We start from the raw sequence: 23,392 nt of genomic DNA, 5'->3' as shown, positions 1-23,392 counted from the left end.
TGATGACTGGTGATGATGGGTGATCATTACTGATGACTGGTGATGATGGGTGATCATTACTGATGACTGGTGATGGGTGATCATTACTGATGACTGGTGATGATGGGTGATCATTACTGATGTGTAGTGATGATGGGTGATCATTACTGATGTGTGGTGATGGGTGATCATTACTGATGACTGGTGATGATGGGTGAACATTACTGATGACTGGTGATGATGGGTGATCATTACTGATTGGTGATGATGGGTGATCATTACTGTTGACTGGTGATGATGGGTGATCATTACTGTTGACTGGTGATGATGGGTGATCATTACTGTTGACTGGTGATGATGGGTGATCATTACTGTTGACTGGTGATGATGGGTGATCATTACTGTTGACTGGTGATGATGGGTGATCATTACTGATTGGTGATGATGGGTGATCATTACTGTTGACTGGTGATGATGGGTGATCATTACTGATGTTTGGTGATGATGGGTGATCATTACTGATGACTGGTGATGATGGGTGATCATTACTGATGACTGGTGATGATGGGTGATCATTACTGATGACTGGTGATGATGGGTGATCATTACTGATGACTGGTGATGATGGGTGATTATTACTGATGTGTGATGATGGGTGATCATTACTGATGTGCGGTGATGATGGGTGATCATTACTGATGACTGGTGATGATGGGTGATCATTACTGATGGGAGATGATGGGTGATTATTACTGATGGGTGATGATGATGGGTGATCATTAATGATGGGTGATCATTACTGATGGGTGATGATGGGTGATCACTACTGATGTGTGGTGATGATGGGTGATCATTACTGATTGGTGATGATGATGGGTGATCATTACTGATGTGTGATGATGATGGGTGATCATTACTGATGTGTGATGATGGGTGATCTGATGTGTGGTGATGATGAGTGATATTACTGATGTGTGATGATGGGTGATCATTACTGATGTGTGGTGATGATGGGTGATCATTACTGATGACTGGTGATGATGGGTGAACATTACTGATGACTGGTGATGATGGGTGATCATTACTGATGATTGGTGATGATGGGTGATCATTACTGATTGGTGATGATGGGTGATCATTACTGTTGACTGGTGATGATGGGTGATCATTACTGATGTTTGGTGATGATGGGTGATCATTACTGATGGGTGATGATGATGGGTGATCACTACTGATGTGTGGTGATGATGGGTGATCATTACTGATGACTGGTGATGATGGGTGATCATTACTGATGTGTAGTGATGATGGGTGATCATTACTGATGTGTGGTGATGATCGGTGATCATTACTGATTGGTGATGATGGGTGATCATTACTGTTGACTGGTGATGATGGGTGATCATTACTGATGTGCGGTGATGATGGGTGATCATTACTGATGTTTGGTGATGATGGGTGATCATTACTGATGACTGGTGATGATGGGTGATCATTACTGATGTGTGATGATGGGTGATCATTACTGATGTGTGGTGATGATGGGTGATTATTACTGATATGTGGTGATGATGGGTGATCATTACTGATGACTGGTGGTGATGGGTGATCATTACTGATGCGTGGTGATGATGGGTGATTATTACTGATGTGTGATGATGGGTGATCTAATGTGCGGTGATGATGGGTGATCATTACTGATGGGTGATGATGATGGGTGATCACTACTGATGTGTGGTGATGATGGGTGATCATTATTGATTGGTGATGATGGGTGATCATTACTGATGACTGGTGATGGGTGATCATTACTGATGTGTGATGATGGGTGATCATTACTGATGTGTGGTGATGATGGGTGATCATTACTGATGTGTGGTGATGATGGGTGATCATTACTGATGTGTGATGATGATGGGTGATCATTACTGATGACTGGTGATGGGTGATCATTACTGATGACTGGTGATGGGTGATCATTACTGATGTGTGATGATGATGGGTGATCATTACTGATGACTGGTGATGATGGGTGATCATTACTGATGTGTGATGATGATGGGTGATCATTACTGATGACTGGTGATGGGTGATCATTACTGATGACTGGTGATGATGGGTGATCATTACTGATGTGTAGTGATGATGGGTGATCATTACTGATGTGTGGTGATGGGTGATCATTACTGATGACTGGTGATGATGGGTGATCATTACTGATGTGTGGTGATGGGTGATCATTACTGATGACTGGTGATGATGGGTGATCATTACTGATGACTGGTGATGGGTGATCATTACTGATGTGTGGTGATGATGGGTGATCATTACTGATTGGTGATGATGGGTGATCATTACTGTTGACTGGTGATGATGGGTGATCATTACTGATGTTTGGTGATGATGGGTGATCATTACTGATGACTGGTGATGATGGGTGATCATTACTGATGACTGGTGATGATGGGTGATCATTACTGATGTTTGGTGATGATGGGTGATCATTACTGATGTGCGGTGATGATGGGTGATCATTACTGATGACTGGTGATGATGGGTGATCATTACTGATGACTGGTGATGATGGGTGATCATTACTGATGACTGGTGATGGGTGATCATTACTGATGACTGGTGATGATGGGTGATCATTACTGATGTGTAGTGATGATGGGTGATCATTACTGATGTGTGGTGATGGGTGATCATTACTGATGACTGGTGATGATGGGTGAACATTACTGATGACTGGTGATGATGGGTGATCATTACTGATTGGTGATGATGGGTGATCATTACTGTTGACTGGTGATGATGGGTGATCATTACTGTTGACTGGTGATGATGGGTGATCATTACTGTTGACTGGTGATGATGGGTGATCATTACTGTTGACTGGTGATGATGGGTGATCATTACTGTTGACTGGTGATGATGGGTGATCATTACTGATTGGTGATGATGGGTGATCATTACTGTTGACTGGTGATGATGGGTGATCATTACTGATGTTTGGTGATGATGGGTGATCATTACTGATGACTGGTGATGATGGGTGATCATTACTGATGACTGGTGATGATGGGTGATCATTACTGATGACTGGTGATGATGGGTGATCATTACTGATGACTGGTGATGATGGGTGATTATTACTGATGTGTGATGATGGGTGATCATTACTGATGTGCGGTGATGATGGGTGATCATTACTGATGACTGGTGATGATGGGTGATCATTACTGATGGGAGATGATGGGTGATTATTACTGATGGGTGATGATGATGGGTGATCATTAATGATGGGTGATCATTACTGATGGGTGATGATGGGTGATCACTACTGATGTGTGGTGATGATGGGTGATCATTACTGATTGGTGATGATGATGGGTGATCATTACTGATGTGTGATGATGATGGGTGATCATTACTGATGTGTGATGATGGGTGATCTGATGTGTGGTGATGATGAGTGATATTACTGATGTGTGATGATGGGTGATCATTACTGATGTGTGGTGATGATGGGTGATCATTACTGATGGGAGATGATGGGTGATTATTACTGATGGGTGATGATGATGGGTGATCATTACTGATGGGTGATGATGATGGGTGATCACTACTGATGTGTGGTGATGATGGGTGATCATTACTGATGTGTGATGATGATGGGTGATCATTACTGATGACTGGTGATGGGTGATCATTACTGATGACTGGTGATGGGTGATCATTACTGATGTGTGGTGATGATGGGTGATTATTACTGATGTGTGATGATGGGTGATCTGTTGTGCGGTGATGATGGGTGTTCATTACTGATGTGTGATCATTACTGATGACTGGTGGTGATGGGTGATCATTACTGATGGGTGATGATGGGTGATTATTACTGATGGGTGATCATTACTGATGGGTGATGATGATGGGTGATCATTACTGATGACTGGTGATGATGGGTGATCATTACTGATGACTGGTGATGGGTGATCATTACTGATGTGTGGTGATGATGGGTGATCATTACTGATGTGTGATGATGATGGGTGATCATTACTGATGTGTGATGATGATGGGTGATCATTACTGATGTGTGATGATGATGGGTGATCATTACTGATGTGTGATGATGATGGGTGATCATTACTGATTGGTGATGATGGGTGATCATTACTGATGACTGGTGATGATGGGTGATCATTACTGATTGGTGATGATGGGTGATCATTACTGATGTGTGGTGATGATGGGTGATCATTACTGATGACTGGTGATAATGGGTGATCATTACTGATGACTGGTGATGATGGGTGATCATTACTGATGTGTGGTGATGATAGGTGATCATTACTGATTGGTGATGATGGGTGATCATTACTGTTGACTGGTGATGATGGGTGATCATTACTGATGTTTGGTGATGATGGGTGATCATTACTGATGTGTGGTGATGATGGGTGATCATTACTGATTGGTGATGATGGGTGATCATTACTGATGTGTGGTGATGATGGGTGATCATTACTGATGACTGGTGATAATGGGTGATCATTACTGATGACTGGTGATAATGGGTGATCATTACTGATGTGTGGTGATGATGGGTGATCATTACTGATGTGTGGTGATGATGGGTGATCATTACTGTTGACTGGTGATGATGGGTGATCATTACTGATGTTTGGTGATGATGGGTGATCATTACTGATGTGCGGTGATGATGGGTGATCATTACTGATGACTGGTGATGATGGGTGATCATTACTGATGTGTGGTGATGATGGGTTTTTATTACTGATGTGTGATCATTACTGATGACTGGTGATAATGGGTGATCATTACTGATGTGCGGTGATGATGGGTGACCATTACTGATGTGTGGTGATGATGGGTGTTCATTACTGATGTGTGATGATGGGTGATCATTACTGATGTGCGGTGATGATGGGTGATCATTACTGATGTGTGGTGATGATGGGTGATCATTACTGATGTGTGGTGATGATGGGTGTTCATTACTGATGTGTGATGATGGGTGATCATTACTGATGTGCGGTGATGATGGGTGATCATTACTGATGTGTGGTGATGATGGGTGATCATTACTGATGTGCGGTGATGATGGGTGATCATTACTGATGTATGGTGATGATGGGTGATGTCTGGATGATGAGTCTTCCCTTTCTCTGTGGGTTTCCCTCTGTGGTGATGATGGGTGATCTGATGTGCGGTGATGATGGGTGATTATTACTGATGTGTGATGATGGGTGATCTGATGTGTGGTGATGATGGGTGTTCATTACTGATGTGTGGTGATGATGGGTGATCTTTACTGATGTGTAATGATCACCCATAATCACCAAACATCAGTAATGATCACCCATCATCACCAGTCAACAGTAATGATCACCCATCATCACCAATCAGTAATGATCACCTATCATCACCACACATCAGTAATGATCACCCATCATCACCAGTCATCAGTAATGATCACCCATTATCACCAGTCATCAGTAATGATCACCCATCATCACCACACATCAGTAATGATCACCCATCATCACCAATCAGTAATGATCACCCATCATCACCGCACATCAGTAATGAACACCCATCATCACCGCACATCAGTAATGGAGACCCATCATCACCGCACATCAGTAATGAACACCCATCATCACCGCACATCAGTAATGATCACCCATCATCACCAGTCATCAGTAATGATCACCCATCATCACCAGTCATCAGTAATGATCACCCATCATCACCGCACATCAGTAATGAACACCCATCATCACCACACATCAGTAATGATCACCCATCATCACCAGTCATCAGTAATGATCACCCATCATCACCGCACATCAGTAATGATCACCCATCATCACCACACATCAGTAATGATCACCCATCATCACCAGTCATCAGTAATGATCACCCATCATCACCACACATCAGTAATGATCACCCATCATCACCGCACATCAGTAATGATCACCCATCATCACCAGTCATCAGTAATGATCACCCATCATCACCGCACATCAGTAATGATCACCCATCATCACCAGTCATCAGTAATGATCACCCATCATCACCGCACATCAGTAATGATCACCCATCATCACCAGTCATCAGTAATGATCACCCATCATCACCGCACATCAGTAATGATCACCCATCACCACACATCAGTAATGATCACCCATCATCACCAGTCATCAGTAATGATCACCCATCATCACCAGTCATCAGTAATGATCACCCATCATCACCAGTCATCAGTAATGATCACCCATCATCACCACACATCAGTAATGATCACCCATCATCACCAGTCATCAGTAATGATCACCCATCATCACCGCACATCAGTAATGATCACCCATCACCACACATCAGTAATGATCACCCATCATCACCAGTCATCAGTAATGATCACCCATCATCACCGCACATCAGTAATGATCACCCATCATCACCACACATCAGTAATGATCACCCATCATCATCACACATCAGTAATGATCACCCATCATCACCGCACATCAGTAATGATCACCCATAATCACCATACATCAGTAATGATCACCCATCATCATCACACATCAGTAATGATCACCCATCATCACCGCACATCAGTAATGATCACCCATCACCACACATCAGTAATGATCACCCATCATCACCAGTCATCAGTAATGATCACCCATCATCACCGCACATCAGTAATGATCACCCATCATCACCACACATCAGTAATGATCACCCATCATCATCACACATCAGTAATGATCACCCATCATCACCGCACATCAGTAATGATCACCCATCATCACCACACATCAGTAATGATCACCCATCATCATCACACATCAGTAATGATCACCCATCATCACCGCACATCAGTAATGATCACCCATCATCACCACACATCAGTAATGATCACCCATCATCATCACACATCAGTAATGATCACCCATCATCACCGCACATCAGTAATGATCACCCATCATCACCAGTCATCAGTAATGATCACCCATCATCACCAGTCATCAGTAATGATCACCCATCATCACCACACATCAGTAATGATCACCCATCATCACCAGTCATCAGTAATGATCACCCATCATCACCGCACATCAGTAATGATCACCCATCATCACCACACATCAGTAATGATCACCCATCATCACCAGTCATCAGTAATGATCACCCATCATCACCGCACATCAGTAATGATCACCCATCATCACCACACATCAGTAATGATCACCCATCATCACCAGTCATCAGTAATGATCACCCATCATCACCGCACATCAGTAATGATCACCCATAATCACCATACATCAGTAATGATCACCCATCATCATCACACATCAGTAATGATCACCCATCATCACCATACATCAGTAATGATCACCCATCATCACCACACATCAGTAATGATCACCCATCATCACCAGTCATCAGTAATGATCACCCATCATCACCGCACATCAGTAATGAACACCCATCATCACCGCACATCAGTAATGATCACCCATCATCACCAGTCATCAGTAATGATCACCCATCATCACCAGTCATCAGTAATGATCACCCATCATCACCAGTCATCAGTAATGAACACCCATCATCACCACACATCAGTAATGATCACCCATCATCACCAGTCATCAGTAATGATCACCCATCATCACCGCACATCAGTAATGATCACCCATAATCACCATACATCAGTAATGATCACCCATCATCACCACACATCAGTAATGATCACCCATCATCACCATACATCAGTAATGATCACCCATCATCACCACACATCAGTAATGATCACCCATCATCACCAGTCATCAGTAATGATCACCCATCATCACCGCACATCAGTAATGAACACCCATCATCACCGCACATCAGTAATGATCACCCATCATCACCAGTCATCAGTAATGATCACCCATCATCACCACACATCAGTAATGATCACCCATCATCACCATACATCAGTAATGATCACCCATCATCACCGCACATCAGTAATGATCACCCATCATCACCACACATCAGTAATGATCACCCATCATCACCAGTCATCAGTAATGATCACCCATCATCACCAGTCATCAGTAATGATCACCCATCATCACCACACATCAGTAATGAACACCCATCATCACCAGTCATCAGTAATGATCACCCATCATCACCAGTCATCAGTAATGATCACCCATCATCACCACACATCAGTAATGATCACCCATCATCACCAGTCATCAGTAATGATCACCCATCATCACCAGTCATCAGTAATGATCACCCATCATCACCACACATCAGTAATGAACACCCATCATCACCAGTCATCAGTAATGATCACCCATCATCACCAGTCATCAGTAATGATCACCCATCATCACCACACATCAGTAATGATCACCCATCATCACCAGTCATCAGTAATGAACACCCATCATCACCACACATCAGTAATGATCACCCATCATCACCAGTCATCAGTAATGATCACCCATCATCACCACACATCAGTAATGATCACCCATCATCACCAGTCATCAGTAATGAACACCCATCATCACCACACATCAGTAATGAACACCCATCATCACCAGTCATCAGTAATGATCACCCATCATCACCAGCAGCGTCGGACTGGCCCACCGGAGAACCGGAGGATTCTCCGGTGGGCCCTGGCATCTGGTGGGCTCTGGCACCTGCTGGCATACAGGGCCAGCAGTTGCCTAGGGCCCCCGCTGCTCCAGGGGCCCCCAGCCAGTGGTGTGTCGCACACCATGCAGCTGCTATGGGGGCCCTTCCAGCGGAGCAGCAGCGGGTGACAGGAGGCAGGAGCCCCTGTCCCCGCTGCTAAAGAGAAATGAATATTCACTGCGAAGCAGTGAATATCATTTCACAGTCTCCACCCCCAGAGGCCCCGCCCCCAGAGGCCCCGCCCCCAGCCCAGTAAGCCGCTCTGCATCAGGGCCGGCGCCGCCCTCAGTCCTCTCTGCTCCTGGCTCACAGCCAGTGCACGATGACGTCACTACATCACACACCCGCTGTGTGTCTGGCAGAGGGGGCAGCTCCTGACACTGAGGCCGGGATCAGCGTGGGAGCGAGGAGGAGAGGTGAGTATTGTGTTTTGTTTTTTTTGTTTATATCTCTCTCGCTCTATCTATCTATCTATCTATCTATCTATCTATCTATCTCTCTCTCTTATATCTATCTATCTTTCTATCTCTATCTATTATCTATATCTATCTATTTCTATATATATCGCTCTATCTTTATATCTATCTTTCTATCTCTACATCTATCTCTATATCTATCTCTATATCTTTCTATATATATCTCTATATCTATCTATTATGTCTATCTATCTATATCTGTCTCTATATCTATTATCTCTATATTTATTATCTATCTAGCTACCATCTATATCTATCTATCTTTATCTATATATATCTCTATCTAATATCTATATCTATCTATCTCTATACCTATCTATCTATTTATCTATCCGTTATCTATCTCTATATCTTTTCTCTGTATCTATCAATCTCTATATCTATATCTCTCGCTATCTATCGCTCTATCTCTATATCTATCTTTCTCTATCTATTTATCTCTATATCTTTTCTCTGTATCTATCTCTCTCTATATCTATCTCTCTCTCTATCTCTATCTATCTTTATATCTATATCTATCTCTATATCTATCTATTATCTCTATATCTATCTACCTATCTATCTCTATATCTATATCTATATCTGTTTCTCTCTATATCTCTCTCTCTATAGCTATCTATATATTATCTCTATATCTATCTATCTATATATTATCTCTATATCTATCTATCTATATATTATCTCTATATCTATCTATCTCTATATCTATCTATCTATCTCTATATCTATCTATCTATCTCTATATCTATCTATCTATCTATCTCTATATCCATATCTATCTCTATATCTATCTATCTCTATATCTATCTTTCTATCTAACACTATATCTCTATATCTATCTCTATATCTCATTATCTATCTACCTCTATCTTTATCTATCTATCTATTGATCGATCCATCTATCTCTATATGTATCTCTATATCTATCTATTATATCTATCTATTATCTCTATTATCTATATCTATCTATCCATCTATCTATCTCTATCTATCTCTATATCTCTCTCTATATCTATCTATCTTTCTAACTCTATACCTATCTCTATACATATCTCTATATCTAGCTATTATCTCTATATCTATCTCTATATCTATCTTTCTATATCTATCTGTCTCTATCTATCTCTGTATCTATCTATCTCTATATATATCTCTATATCTATTTTTATTTATAGCCATCTATCTATATATATTTATCTCTATATCTATCTATATATGTCTATATTATTATTATTATTATATCTGTATATCTCTATCTATTATCTATCTCTATCTATTATCTATCTCTATCTATATATCTATCTCTATAGCTATCTATCTCTATATCTATCTATCTATCTATCTATCCATTATCTATTTTCTATCTATTTCTATATCTATCTACCTATCTATCTATCTATCTATCTATATATATCTTTATATCTATCTCTATCTATCTCTATCTATCCATTATCTACTTTCTATCCATTATCTACTATCTATCTCTATATCTATCTATTTCTACATCTATCTTTCTATCTATATCTATCTAACTCTATATCTATATATCTATATAGCATTATACCCTATGAGGGGGTGCATTATTCCCTATGAGGGGGGCAGCTTTATACCTTATGAGGGGGCAGCATTATACCCTATGAGGGGGTGCCTTATACCCTATGAGGGGGGCAGCATTATACCTTATGAGGAGGCAGCATTATTCCCTATGAGGAGGCAGCATTATACCTTATGAGGAGGCAGCATTATTCCCTATGAGGGGGCAGCATTATACCCTATGAGGAGGCAGCATTATACCCTATGAGGGGCAGCATTATACCCTGTGAGGGGGCTGCATTATACCCTATGAGGGGGTGCATTAGACCCTATGAGGGGGTGCATTATTCCCTATGAGGGGGCAGCATTATACCCCATGAGGAGGCAGCATTATACCCTATGAGGAGGCAGCATTATACCCTATGAGGAGGGCAGCATTATACCCTATGAGGAGGCAGCATCATACCCTATGAGGAGGGCAGCATTATTCCCTATGAGGGGGGCAGCATTATTCCCTATGAGGGGGGCAGTATTATACCCTATGAGGGGGGCAGTATTATACCCTATGAGGGGGGCAGTATTATACCCTATGAGGGGGGCAGTATTATACCCTATGAGGGGGGCAGTATTATACCCTATGAGGGGGGCAGTATTATACCCTATGAGGGGGCAGCATTATTCCCTATGAGGTGGTGCATTATTCCCTATGAGGGGGTGCATTATTCCCTATGAGGGGGGCAGTATTATACCCTATGAGGGGGGCAGTATTATACCCTATGAGGGGGGCAGTATTATACCCTATGAGGGGGGGCAGCATTATACCCTATGAGGGGGGCAGCATTATACCCTATGAGGGGGGCAGTATTATACCCTATGAGGGGGTGCATTATTATACCCTATGAGGGGGTGCATTATACCCTATGAGGGGGTGCATTATACCTTATGAGGGGGGCAGCATTATACCCTATGAGGGGGGCAGTATTATATTCTATGAGATGGCTGCATTATACTATGTGAGGGGGCTGCTTTATATTCTATGAGGGGGCTACCCCAACTCCTGCTACATAATTAAGACATGTACAACCTTATATTATACCCGGATATAAGTGTGTTTTACCGCATAATTGGTGGTCTGGTATTTAACTCTATGCAGCTACATAGTGGGCCCCAAGAATGATTTTCTCTGGTGGGCCCAAGGTGTTCCAGTCCGACGCTGATCACCAGTCATCAGTAATGATCACCCATCATCACCGCACATCAGTAATGAACACCCATCATCACCGCACATCAGTAATGATCACCCATCATCACCAGTCATCAGTAATGATCACCCATCATCACCAGTCATCAGTAATGATCACCCATCATCACCAGTCATCAGTAATGAACACCCATCATCACCGCACATCAGTAATGATCACCCATCATCACCACACATCAGTAATGATCACCCATCATCACCAGTCATCACTAATGATCACCCATCATCACCGCACATCAGTAATGATCACCCATCATCACCAGTCATCAGTAATGATCACCCATCATCACCACACATCAGTAATGATCACCCATCATCACCACACATCAGTAATGATCACCCATCATCATCACACATCAGTAATGATCACCCATCATCATCACACATCAGTAATGATCACCCATCATCACCAGTCATCAGTAATGATCACCCATCATCACCGCACATCAGTAATGATCACCCATCATCACCACACATCAGTAATGATCACCCATCATCACCAGTCATCAGTAATGATCACCCATCATCACCACACATCAGTAATGATCACCCATCATCACCAGTCATCAGTAATGATCACCCATCATCACCGCACATCAGTAATGATCACCCATCATCACCAGTCATCAGTAATGATCACCCATCATCACCGCACATCAGTAATGATCACCCATCACCACACATCAGTAATGATCACCCATCATCACCAGTCATCAGTAATGATCACCCATCATCACCGCACATCAGTAATGATCACCCATCATCACCAGTCATCAGTAATGATCACCCATCACCACACATCAGTAATGATCACCCATCATCACCACACATCAGTAATGATCACCCATCATCACCACACATCAGTAATGATCACCCATCATCATCACACATCAGTAATGATCACCCATCATCACCACACATCAGTAATGATCACCCATCATCACCACACATCAGTAATGATCACCCATCATCACCACACATCAGTAATGATCACCCATCATCACCAGTCATCAGTAATGATCACCCATCATCATCACACATCAGTAATGATCACCCATCATCACCGCACATCAGTAATGATCACCCATCATCACCACACATCAGTAATGATCACCCATCATCACCAGTCATCAGTAATGATCACCCATCATCACCACACATCAGTAATGATCACCCATCATCACCAGTCATCAGTAATGATCACCCATCATCACCGCACATCAGTAATGATCACCCATCATCACCAGTCATCAGTAATGATCACCCATCATCACCGCACATCAGTAATGATCACCCATCACCACACATCAGTAATGATCACCCATCATCACCAGTCATCAGTAATGATCACCCATCATCACCACACATCAGTAATGATCACCCATCATCACCAGTCATCAGTAATGATCACCCATCATCACCGCACATCAGTAATGATCACCCATCATCACCACACATCAGTAATGATCACCCATCATCACCAGTCATCAGTAATGATCACCCATCATCACCGCACATCAGTAATGATCACCCATCATCATCACACATCAGTAATGATCACCCATCATCACCAGTCATCAGTAATGATCACCCATCATCACCGCACATCAGTAATGATCACCCATCACCACACATCAGTAATGATCACCCATCATCACCAGTCATCAGTAATGATCACCCATCATCACCGCACATCAGTAATGATCACCCATCATCACCAGTCATCAGTAATGATCACCCATCATCACCGCACATCAGTAATGATCACCCATCACCACACATCAGTAATGATCACCCATCATCACCACACATCAGTAATGATCACCCATCATCACCACACATCAGTAATGATCACCCATCATCATCACACATCAGTAATGATCACCCATCATCACCACACATCAGTAATGATCACCCATCATCACCAGTCATCAGTAATGATCACCCATCATCACCGCACATCAGTAATGATCACCCATCATCACCACACATCAGTAATGATCACCCATCATCACCAGTCATCAGTAATGATCACCCATCATCACCACACATCAGTAATGATCACCCATCATCACCAGTCATCAGTAATGATCACCCATCATCACCGCACATCAGTAATGATCACCCATCATCACCAGTCATCAGTAATGATCACCCATCATCACCGCACATCAGTAATGATCACCCATCACCACACATCAGTAATGATCACCCATCATCACCAGTCATCAGTAATGATCACCCATCATCACCACACATCAGTAATGATCACCCATCATCACCAGTCATCAGTAATGATCACCCATCATCACCACACATCAGTAATGATCACCCATCATCACCAGTCATCAGTAATGATCATCCATCATCACACATCAGTAATGATCACCCATCATCATCACACATCAGTAATGATCACCCATCATCATCACACATCAGTAATGATCACCCATCATCACCACACATCAGATCACCCATCATCACACATCAGTAATGATCACCCATCATCACCAGTCATCAGTAATAATCACCCATCATCACCGCACATCAGATCACCCATCATCACACATCAGTAATGATCACCCATCATCACCAGTCATCAGTAATGATCACCCATCATCACCGCACATCAGTAATGATCACCCATCATCACCAGTCATCAGTAATGATCACCCATCACCACACATCAGTAATGATCACCCATCATCACCAGTCATCACTAATGATCATCCATCATCACACATCAGTAATGATCACCCATCATCATCACACATCAGTAATGATCACCCATCATCATCACACATCAGTAATGATCACCCATCATCACCACACATCAGATCACCCATCATCACACATCAGTAATAATCACCCATCATCACCGCACATCAGATCACCCATCATCACACATCAGTAATGATCACCCATCATCACCAGTCATCAGTAATAATCACCCATCATCACCGCACATCAGATCACCCATCATCACACATCAGTAATGATCACCCATCATCACCAGTCATCAGTAATGATCACCCATCATCACCACACATCAGTAATGATCACCCATCATCACCATACATCAGTAATGATCACCCATCATCACCAGTCATCACTAATGATCATCCATCATCACACATCAGTAATGATCACCCATCATCACCAGTCATCAGTAATGATCACCCATCATCACCGCACATCAGTAATGATCACCCATCATCATCACACATCAGTAATGATCACCCATCATCATCACACATCAGTAATGATCACCCATCATCACCACACATCAGATCACCCATCATCACACATCAGTAATAATCACCCATCATCACCGCACATCAGATCACCCATCATCACACATCAGTAATGATCACCCATCATCACCAGTCATCAGTAATAATCACCCATCATCACCGCACATCAGATCACCCATCATCACACATCAGTAATGATCACCCATCATCACCAGTCATCAGTAATGATCACCCATCATCACCACACATCAGTAATGATCACCCATCATCACCATACATCAGTAATGATCACCCATCATCACCAGTCATCACTAATGATCATCCATCATCACACATCAGTAATGATCACCCATCATCACCAGTCATCAGTAATGATCACCCATCATCACCACACATCAGTAATGATCACCCATCATCACCATACATCAGTAATGATCACCCATCATCACCAGTCATCACTAATGATCATCCATCACCACACATCAGTAATGATCACCCATCATCACCAGTCATCAGTAATGATCACCCATCATCACCGCACATCAGTAATGATCACCCATCATCACCACACATCAGTAATGATCACCCATCATCATCACACATCAGTAATGATCACCCATCACCACACATCAGTAATGATCACCCATCATCACCAGTCATCACTAATGATCATCCATCATCACACATCAGTAATGATCACCCATCATCATCACACATCAGTAATGATCACCCATCATCATCACACATCAGTAATGATCACCCATCATCACCACACATCAGATCACCCATCATCACACATCAGTAATAATCACCCATCATCACCGCACATCAGATCACCCATCATCACACATCAGTAATGATCACCCATCATCACCAGTCATCAGTAATAATCACCCATCATCACCGCACATCAGATCACCCATCATCACACATCAGTAATGATCACCCATCATCACCAGTCATCAGTAATGATCACCCATCATCACCACACATCAGTAATGATCACCCATCATCACCACACATCAGTAATGATCACCCATCATCACCAGTCATCACTAATGATCATCCATCATCACACATCAGTAATGATCACCCATCATCATCATCACACATCAGTAATGATCACCCATCATCATCACACATCAGTAATGATCACCCATCATCATCACACATCAGTAATGATCACCCATCACCACACATCAGTAATGATCACCCATCATCACCACACATCAGTAATGATCACCCATCATCACCAGTCATCAGTAATGATCACCCATCATCACCAGTCATCAGTAATGATCACCCATCATCACCACACATCAGTAATGATCACCCATCATCACCAGTCATCAGTAATGATCACCCATCATCACCAGTCATCAGCAATGATCACCCATCATCACCAGTCATCAGCAATGATCACCCATCACCAGTCATCAGGAATGATCACCCATCATCACCAGTCATCACTAATGATCACCCATCATCACCCATCAGTAATGATCACCCATCATCACCCATCAGTAATGATCACCCATCATCACCACACATCAGTAATGATCACCCATCATCACCAGTCATCAGTAATGATCACCCATCATCACCAGTCATCAGCAATGATCACCCATCATCACCAGTCATCAGCAATGATCACCCATCATCACCAGTCATCAGTAATGATCACCCATCATCACCAGTCATCAGTAATGATCACCCATCATCACCAGTCAACACTAATGATCACCCATCATCACCAGTCATCAGTAATGATCACCCATCATCACCAGTCATCAGCAATGATGACCCATCATCACCCATCAGTAATGATCACCCATCATCACCAGTCATCAGTAATGATCACCCATCATCACCAGTCATCAGTAATGATCACCCATCATCACCAGTCATCAGTAATGATCACCCATCATCACCAGTCATCAGCAATGATCACCCATCATCACCACACATCAGTAATGATCACCCATCATCACCAGTCATCAGTAATGATCACCCATCATCACCCATCAGTAATGATCACCCATCATCACCACACATCAGTAATGATCACCCCTCAGTAATGATCACCCATCATCACCCATCAGTAATGATCACCCATCATCACCCATCAGTAATGATCACCCATCATCACCACACATCAGTAATGATCACCCATCATCACCCATCAGTAATGATCACCCATCATCACCACACATCAGTAATGATCACCCATCACCACCACACATCAGTAATGATCACCCATCATCACCAGTCATCAGTAATGATCACCCATCATCACCAGTCATCAGTAATGATCACCCATCATCACCAGTCATCAGCAATGATCACCCATCATCACCAGTCATCAGCAATGATCACCCATCATCACCCATCAGTAATGATCACCCATCATCACCACACATCAGTAATGATCACCCATCACCACCACACATCAGTAATGATCACCCATCACCACCAGTCATCAGTAATGATCACCCATCATCACCAGTCATCAGTAATGATCACCCATCATCACCAGTCATCAGTAATGATCACCCATCATCACCACACATCAGTAATGATCACCCATCAACCCATCATCATCACCCATCTGTAATGATCACCCATCTTCACCAGTCATCAGTAATGATCACCCATCATCACCACACATCAGTAATGATCACCCATCATCACCACACATCAGTAATGATCACCCATCATCACCACACATCAGTAATGATCACCCATCAACCCATCATCACCACACATCAGTAATGATCACCCATAATCACCATACATCAGTAATGATCACCCATCATCACCAGTCATCAGTAATGATCACCCATCATCACCAGTCATCAGTAATGATCACCCATCATCACACATCAGTAATGATCACCCATCATCATCACCACACATCAGTAATGATCACCCATCATCACACATCAGTAATGATCACCCATCATCATCACACATCAGTAATGATCACCCATCATCATCATCACACATCAGTAATGATCACCCATCATCATCATCACACATCAGTAATGATCACCCATAATCACCATACATCACTAATTATCACCCATCATCACCAGTCATCAGTAATGATCACCCATCACCACCAGTCATCAGTAATGATCACCCATCATCACCACACATCAGTAATGATCACCCATCATCACACATCAGTAATGATCACCCATCATCACCAGTCATCAGTAATGATCACCCATCATCACCATACATCAGTAATGATCACCCATCATCACCATACATCAGTAATGATCACCCATCATCACCAGTCATCAGTAATGATCACCCATCATCACCACACATCAGTAATGATCACCCATCATCATCACACATCAGTAATGATCACCCATCATCACCAGTCATCAGTAATGATCACCCATCATCACCAGTCATCAGTAATGATCACCCATCATCACCATACATCAGTAATGATCACCCATCATCATCACACATCAGTAATGATCACCCATCATCATCACACATCAGTAATGATCACCCATCATCATCACACATCAGTAATGATCACCCATCATCACCAGTCATCAGTAATGATCACCCATCATCACTCATCAGTAATGATCACCCATCATCACCGCACATCAGTAATGATCACCCATCATCACACATCAGTAATGATCACCCATCATCACCATACATCAGTAATGATCACCCATCATCATCACACATCAGTAATGATCACCCATCATCACCACACATCAGTAATGATCACCCATCATCACCACACATCAGTAATGATCACCCATCATCATCACACATCAGTAATGATCACCCATCATCATCACACATCAGTAATGATCACCCATCATCATCATCACACATCAGTAATGATCACCCATAATCACCATACATCACTAATGATCACCCATCACCACCAGTCATCAGTAATGATCACCCATCACCACCACACATCAGTAATGATCACCCATCATCACCAGTCATCAGTAATGATCACCCATCATCACCACACATCAGTAATGATCACCCATCATCACCACACATCAGTAATGATCACCCATCATCACCACACATCAGTAATGATCACCCATCATCACCACACATCATTAATGATCACCCATCATCACCACACATCAGTAATGATCACCCATCATCACCACACATCAGTAATGATCACCCATCATCATCACACATCAGTAATGATCACCCATCATCACCGCACATCAGACCACCCATCATCACACATCAGTGATATCACCCATCATCACCACACATCAGATCACCCATCATCACACATCAGTAATGATCACCCATCATCACCAGTCATCAGTAATGATCACCCATCATCACCACACAACAGTAATGATCACCCATCATCACCACACATCAGTAATGATCACCCATCATCACCACACATCAGTAATGATCACCAATCATCACCAGTCATCAGTAATGATCACCCATCATCACCACACATCAGTAATGATCACCCATCATCACACATCAGTAATAATCACCCATCATCACCAGTCATCAGTAATGATCACCCATCACCACCACACATCAGTAATGATCACCCATCATCACCACACATCAGTAATGATCACCCATCACCACCACACATCAGTAATGATCACCCATCATCACCACACAACAGTAATGATCACCCATCACCACCACACATCAGTAATGATCACCCATCATCACCGCACAGCAGTAATGATCACCCATCATCACCACACATCAGATCACCCATCATCACACATCAGTAATGATCACCCATCATCACCAGTCATCAGTAATGATCACCCATCATCACCACACATCAGATCACCCATCATCACACATCAGTAATGATCACCCATCATCACCAGTCATCAGTAATGATCACCCATCATCACCACACAACAGTAATGATCACCTATCATCACCACACATCAGTAATGATCACCCATCATCACCGCACATCAGATCACCCATCATCACACATCAGTAATGATCACCCATCATCACCAGTCATCAGTAATGATCACCCATCATCACCACACAACAGTAATGATCACCCATCATCACCACACATCAGTAATGATCACCCATCATCACCACACATCAGATCACCCATCATCACACATCAGTAATGATCACCCATCATCACCAGTCATCAGTAATGATCACCCATCATCACCACACAACAGTAATGATCACCCATCATCACCACACATCAGTAATGATCACCCATCATCACCACACATCAGTAATGATCACCAATCATCACCAGTCATCAGTAATGATCACCCATCACCACCACACATCAGTAATGATCACCCATCACCACCAGTCATCAGTAATGATCACCCATCATCACCAGTCATCAGTAATGATCACCCATCATCACCAGTCATCAGTAGTTCGGGGCAGAGCCTGTACCTTGTAGTGCTTCCTCAGGTCCGTCTAGTAACCAGCCGTTACCCCCCAGCCAGCGAGGTTTGGGCTGCACAAGCCAATCCAGCACTGCGAAGACACAAATGTGATGTGGTCAGTAAAAGGGGAAGGGGGACGCACAAGTAAAAGGCAGGGGGACGCACAAGTAAAAGGAGGGGGGGGTACGCACAAGTAAAAGGGGAGGGTTGACGCACAAGTAAAAGGCGGGGGGGCGCACAAGTAATAGGCGGGGGGATGCACAAGTAAAAGGCATGGGGGACGTACAAGTAAAAGGCATGGGGGACGCACAAGTAAAAGGTAGGGGGGGGGACGCACAAGTAAAAGGCATGGGGGGGGACGCACAAGTAAAAGGCATGGGGGACGCCCAAGTAAAAGGCGAGGGGGACGCACAAGTAAAAGGCGAGGGGGACGCACAAGTAAAAGGCGAGGGGGACGCACAAGTAAAAGGCGGGGGGGACGCACAAGTAAAAGGCGGGGGGGACGCACAAGTAAAAGGCGGGGGGGGCGCACAAGTAAAAGGCATGGGGGACGCACAAGTAAAAGGCGGGGGGGACGCACAAGTAAAAGGCATGGGGGACGTCCAAGTAAAAGGCGAGGGGGACGCACAAGTAAAAGGCGAGGGGGACGCACAAGTAAAAGGCGGGGGGGACGAACAAGTAAAAGGCGAGGGGGGACGCACAAGTAAAAGGCGGGGGGGGACGCACAAGTAAAAGGCGAGGGGGGACGCACAAGTAAAAGGTGGGGGGGACGCACAAGTAAAAGGCAGGGGGACGCACAAGTAAAAGGCGAGGGGGACGCACAAGTAAAAGGCATGGGGGACGCACAAGTAAAAGGCGAGGGGGATGCACAAGTAAAAGGCAGGGGGACGCACAAGTAAAAGGCGGGGGGAACGCCCAAGTAAAAGGCGGGGGGAACGCCCAAGTAAAAGGCGGGGGGAACGCCCAAGTAAAAGGCTGGGGGGAATGCACAAGTAAAAGGCGGGGGGAACGCCCAAGTAAAAGGCGGGGGGGGGCGCCCAAGTAAAAGGCATGGGGGACGCACAAGTAAAAGGTAGAGGAGGCGCAGATACTGATGAAGGTGATGGGCAGTCACTAGATACTGTTGGAATTTACATTTCTCTTTTCAGATCAGTGAATTCATGCCTCAAATTAAATCGACACCAGGCGGTGACATTGGCCATGCTGCTCCTGGTCATGATGCTCCTGATTGTGATGTCGGCCATGCTGCTCCTGATGGTGGCGTTGGTCGTGCTTCTCCTGGCGGTGACGCCGGCCATGCCGCTCCTGGTGGTGACATGGGCCGTGCTGCCCTTGGTGGTGACGTTGGCCATGCAGCTCCTGGCGGTGACGTCGGCCCTGCTGCTCCTGGTGGTGACATGGGCCGTGCTGCCCTTGGTGGTGACGTCGGCCATGCAGCTCCTGGCGGTGACGTCGGCCCTGCCGCTCTCTATCATCAGCCGTTACTTTTCCATCAGGATACTGATGAGCTGCGGCTGACGAGCGACCGCTGATTGGCTGCTGCTGACACGTTACTGCCGGGGACGGCAGCGCTGATATTGCAGGAGATGAGTAGACTCTGGTGTTACTTTTATTACCTGGGGTCGTCCCGGTTCGGAGAGCCCCTTTAACATTCCTATGGAGAGTTCTCACGCTGCTGCATATTTTCCACACCTGCCTAAAACTTTTGCACAGCTCTGTATCTATCTGTTCTTGGGGGAGATGGGTGACAACCATGTCATAGTGTGGGGGTGCGATAGTACCTGGGGGGGGCTGCACGGACTCCAGACAGGCGTATATGCATCCATTGAAGCAGCAGCGCTTGTGGCGCTCACACTCAGAGTCCGACCTGCAGCTCAGGACGTCGCAGGCTCGCTCCGGCAGGGTCTGTGGCGGCGGGGGGCAGCGGTCGTTCTTCTGGTAGTTGGTATTGTGAGGGTTCAGCGGATATTCATAGTCCTGGGGAGATAAAGGGGCAGAGGTCAGGGGGCGCAGGCCGCACTACCAGCACAGTCCTGCAGGTGGCGCTGTAGAACGCGGCCACATTTCTTCACTGGAATGTCTGGTCACATGGTGGGAACATCTGCTGGGATGATGGGGGTCCGCACTATATTTACTCCTCACATCCCGGGACATTCCTGGCGTATTCCTGGAACAGCCCCAGCAGACTGTCAGCTCTGCGGACGAGGTCGGGGAATGTCTGGAACGTTTTCTCATAGGCTTGTCTAAAGAACTTAAAAAAACAGCGCATAAATGTGACGAGTGTAACAAAAATATCCTGACATTTACAGCGCCTTATAATATCCTATACGGGATTAAAAACGCTGCTAAAATCGCATCTGACGGAGACGACGGACGCAGCCGGCCTCAGGGATCCGCATACCGCAACCAATCACAGCTCAGCTTTATTTTACCACTGCAACCAATCAGGGCTGAGGTTTCATTTCACCAGAGCAACCAATCAGAGCTCAGTTCTCATTTTTAACACAGCTGGGGTAAAATGAAAGCTGCGCCGTGATTGGTTGCTACGGGCTCCAGCTTTCTTTCTAGGCAGTTTTGCTGGATTGGAGGACGGGTGGCCGTGAGGCGAGGGTCACACACGCCGACTGTACTGGGGTCTGTCTGGCTTCTGTTGTCATGGATACGGACGCGATATGGCTGCCTCCTCAGTGCCCGTCCTGGCACTGCCAG

At 44.2% G+C, this 23,392-nt stretch overlaps 1 protein-coding gene across 1 annotated transcript in view; it reads right to left on the bottom strand.

The window, feature by feature from the left end:
* The window catches only part of WFDC1 (WAP four-disulfide core domain 1), a gene marked incomplete at its 5' end in the record, with an annotated part of 28,156 nt that extends 5,454 nt beyond the window's left edge, over positions 1-22,702 (bottom strand). The window contains 2 exons of the mRNA XM_073555041.1: positions 20,691-20,774; positions 22,465-22,702. Of these exons, the coding sequence (XP_073411142.1) occupies positions 20,691-20,774; positions 22,465-22,702 (322 nt within the window). The remainder of the gene's footprint in view (positions 1-20,690; positions 20,775-22,464) is intronic.
* Positions 22,703-23,392: the final 690 nt, after the last annotated feature.

The sequence above is a fragment of the Dendrobates tinctorius genome, unplaced genomic scaffold, assembly GCF_039654945.1.
Source record: "Dendrobates tinctorius isolate UK_male_01 unplaced genomic scaffold, ASM3965494v1 ptg000214l, whole genome shotgun sequence".
NCBI classification, from domain to species: Eukaryota; Metazoa; Chordata; class Amphibia; order Anura; family Dendrobatidae; genus Dendrobates; species Dendrobates tinctorius.
The sequence above is the reverse complement of the archived record's forward strand: the minus strand, read 5'-3'. Positions and strand labels throughout refer to the sequence as shown.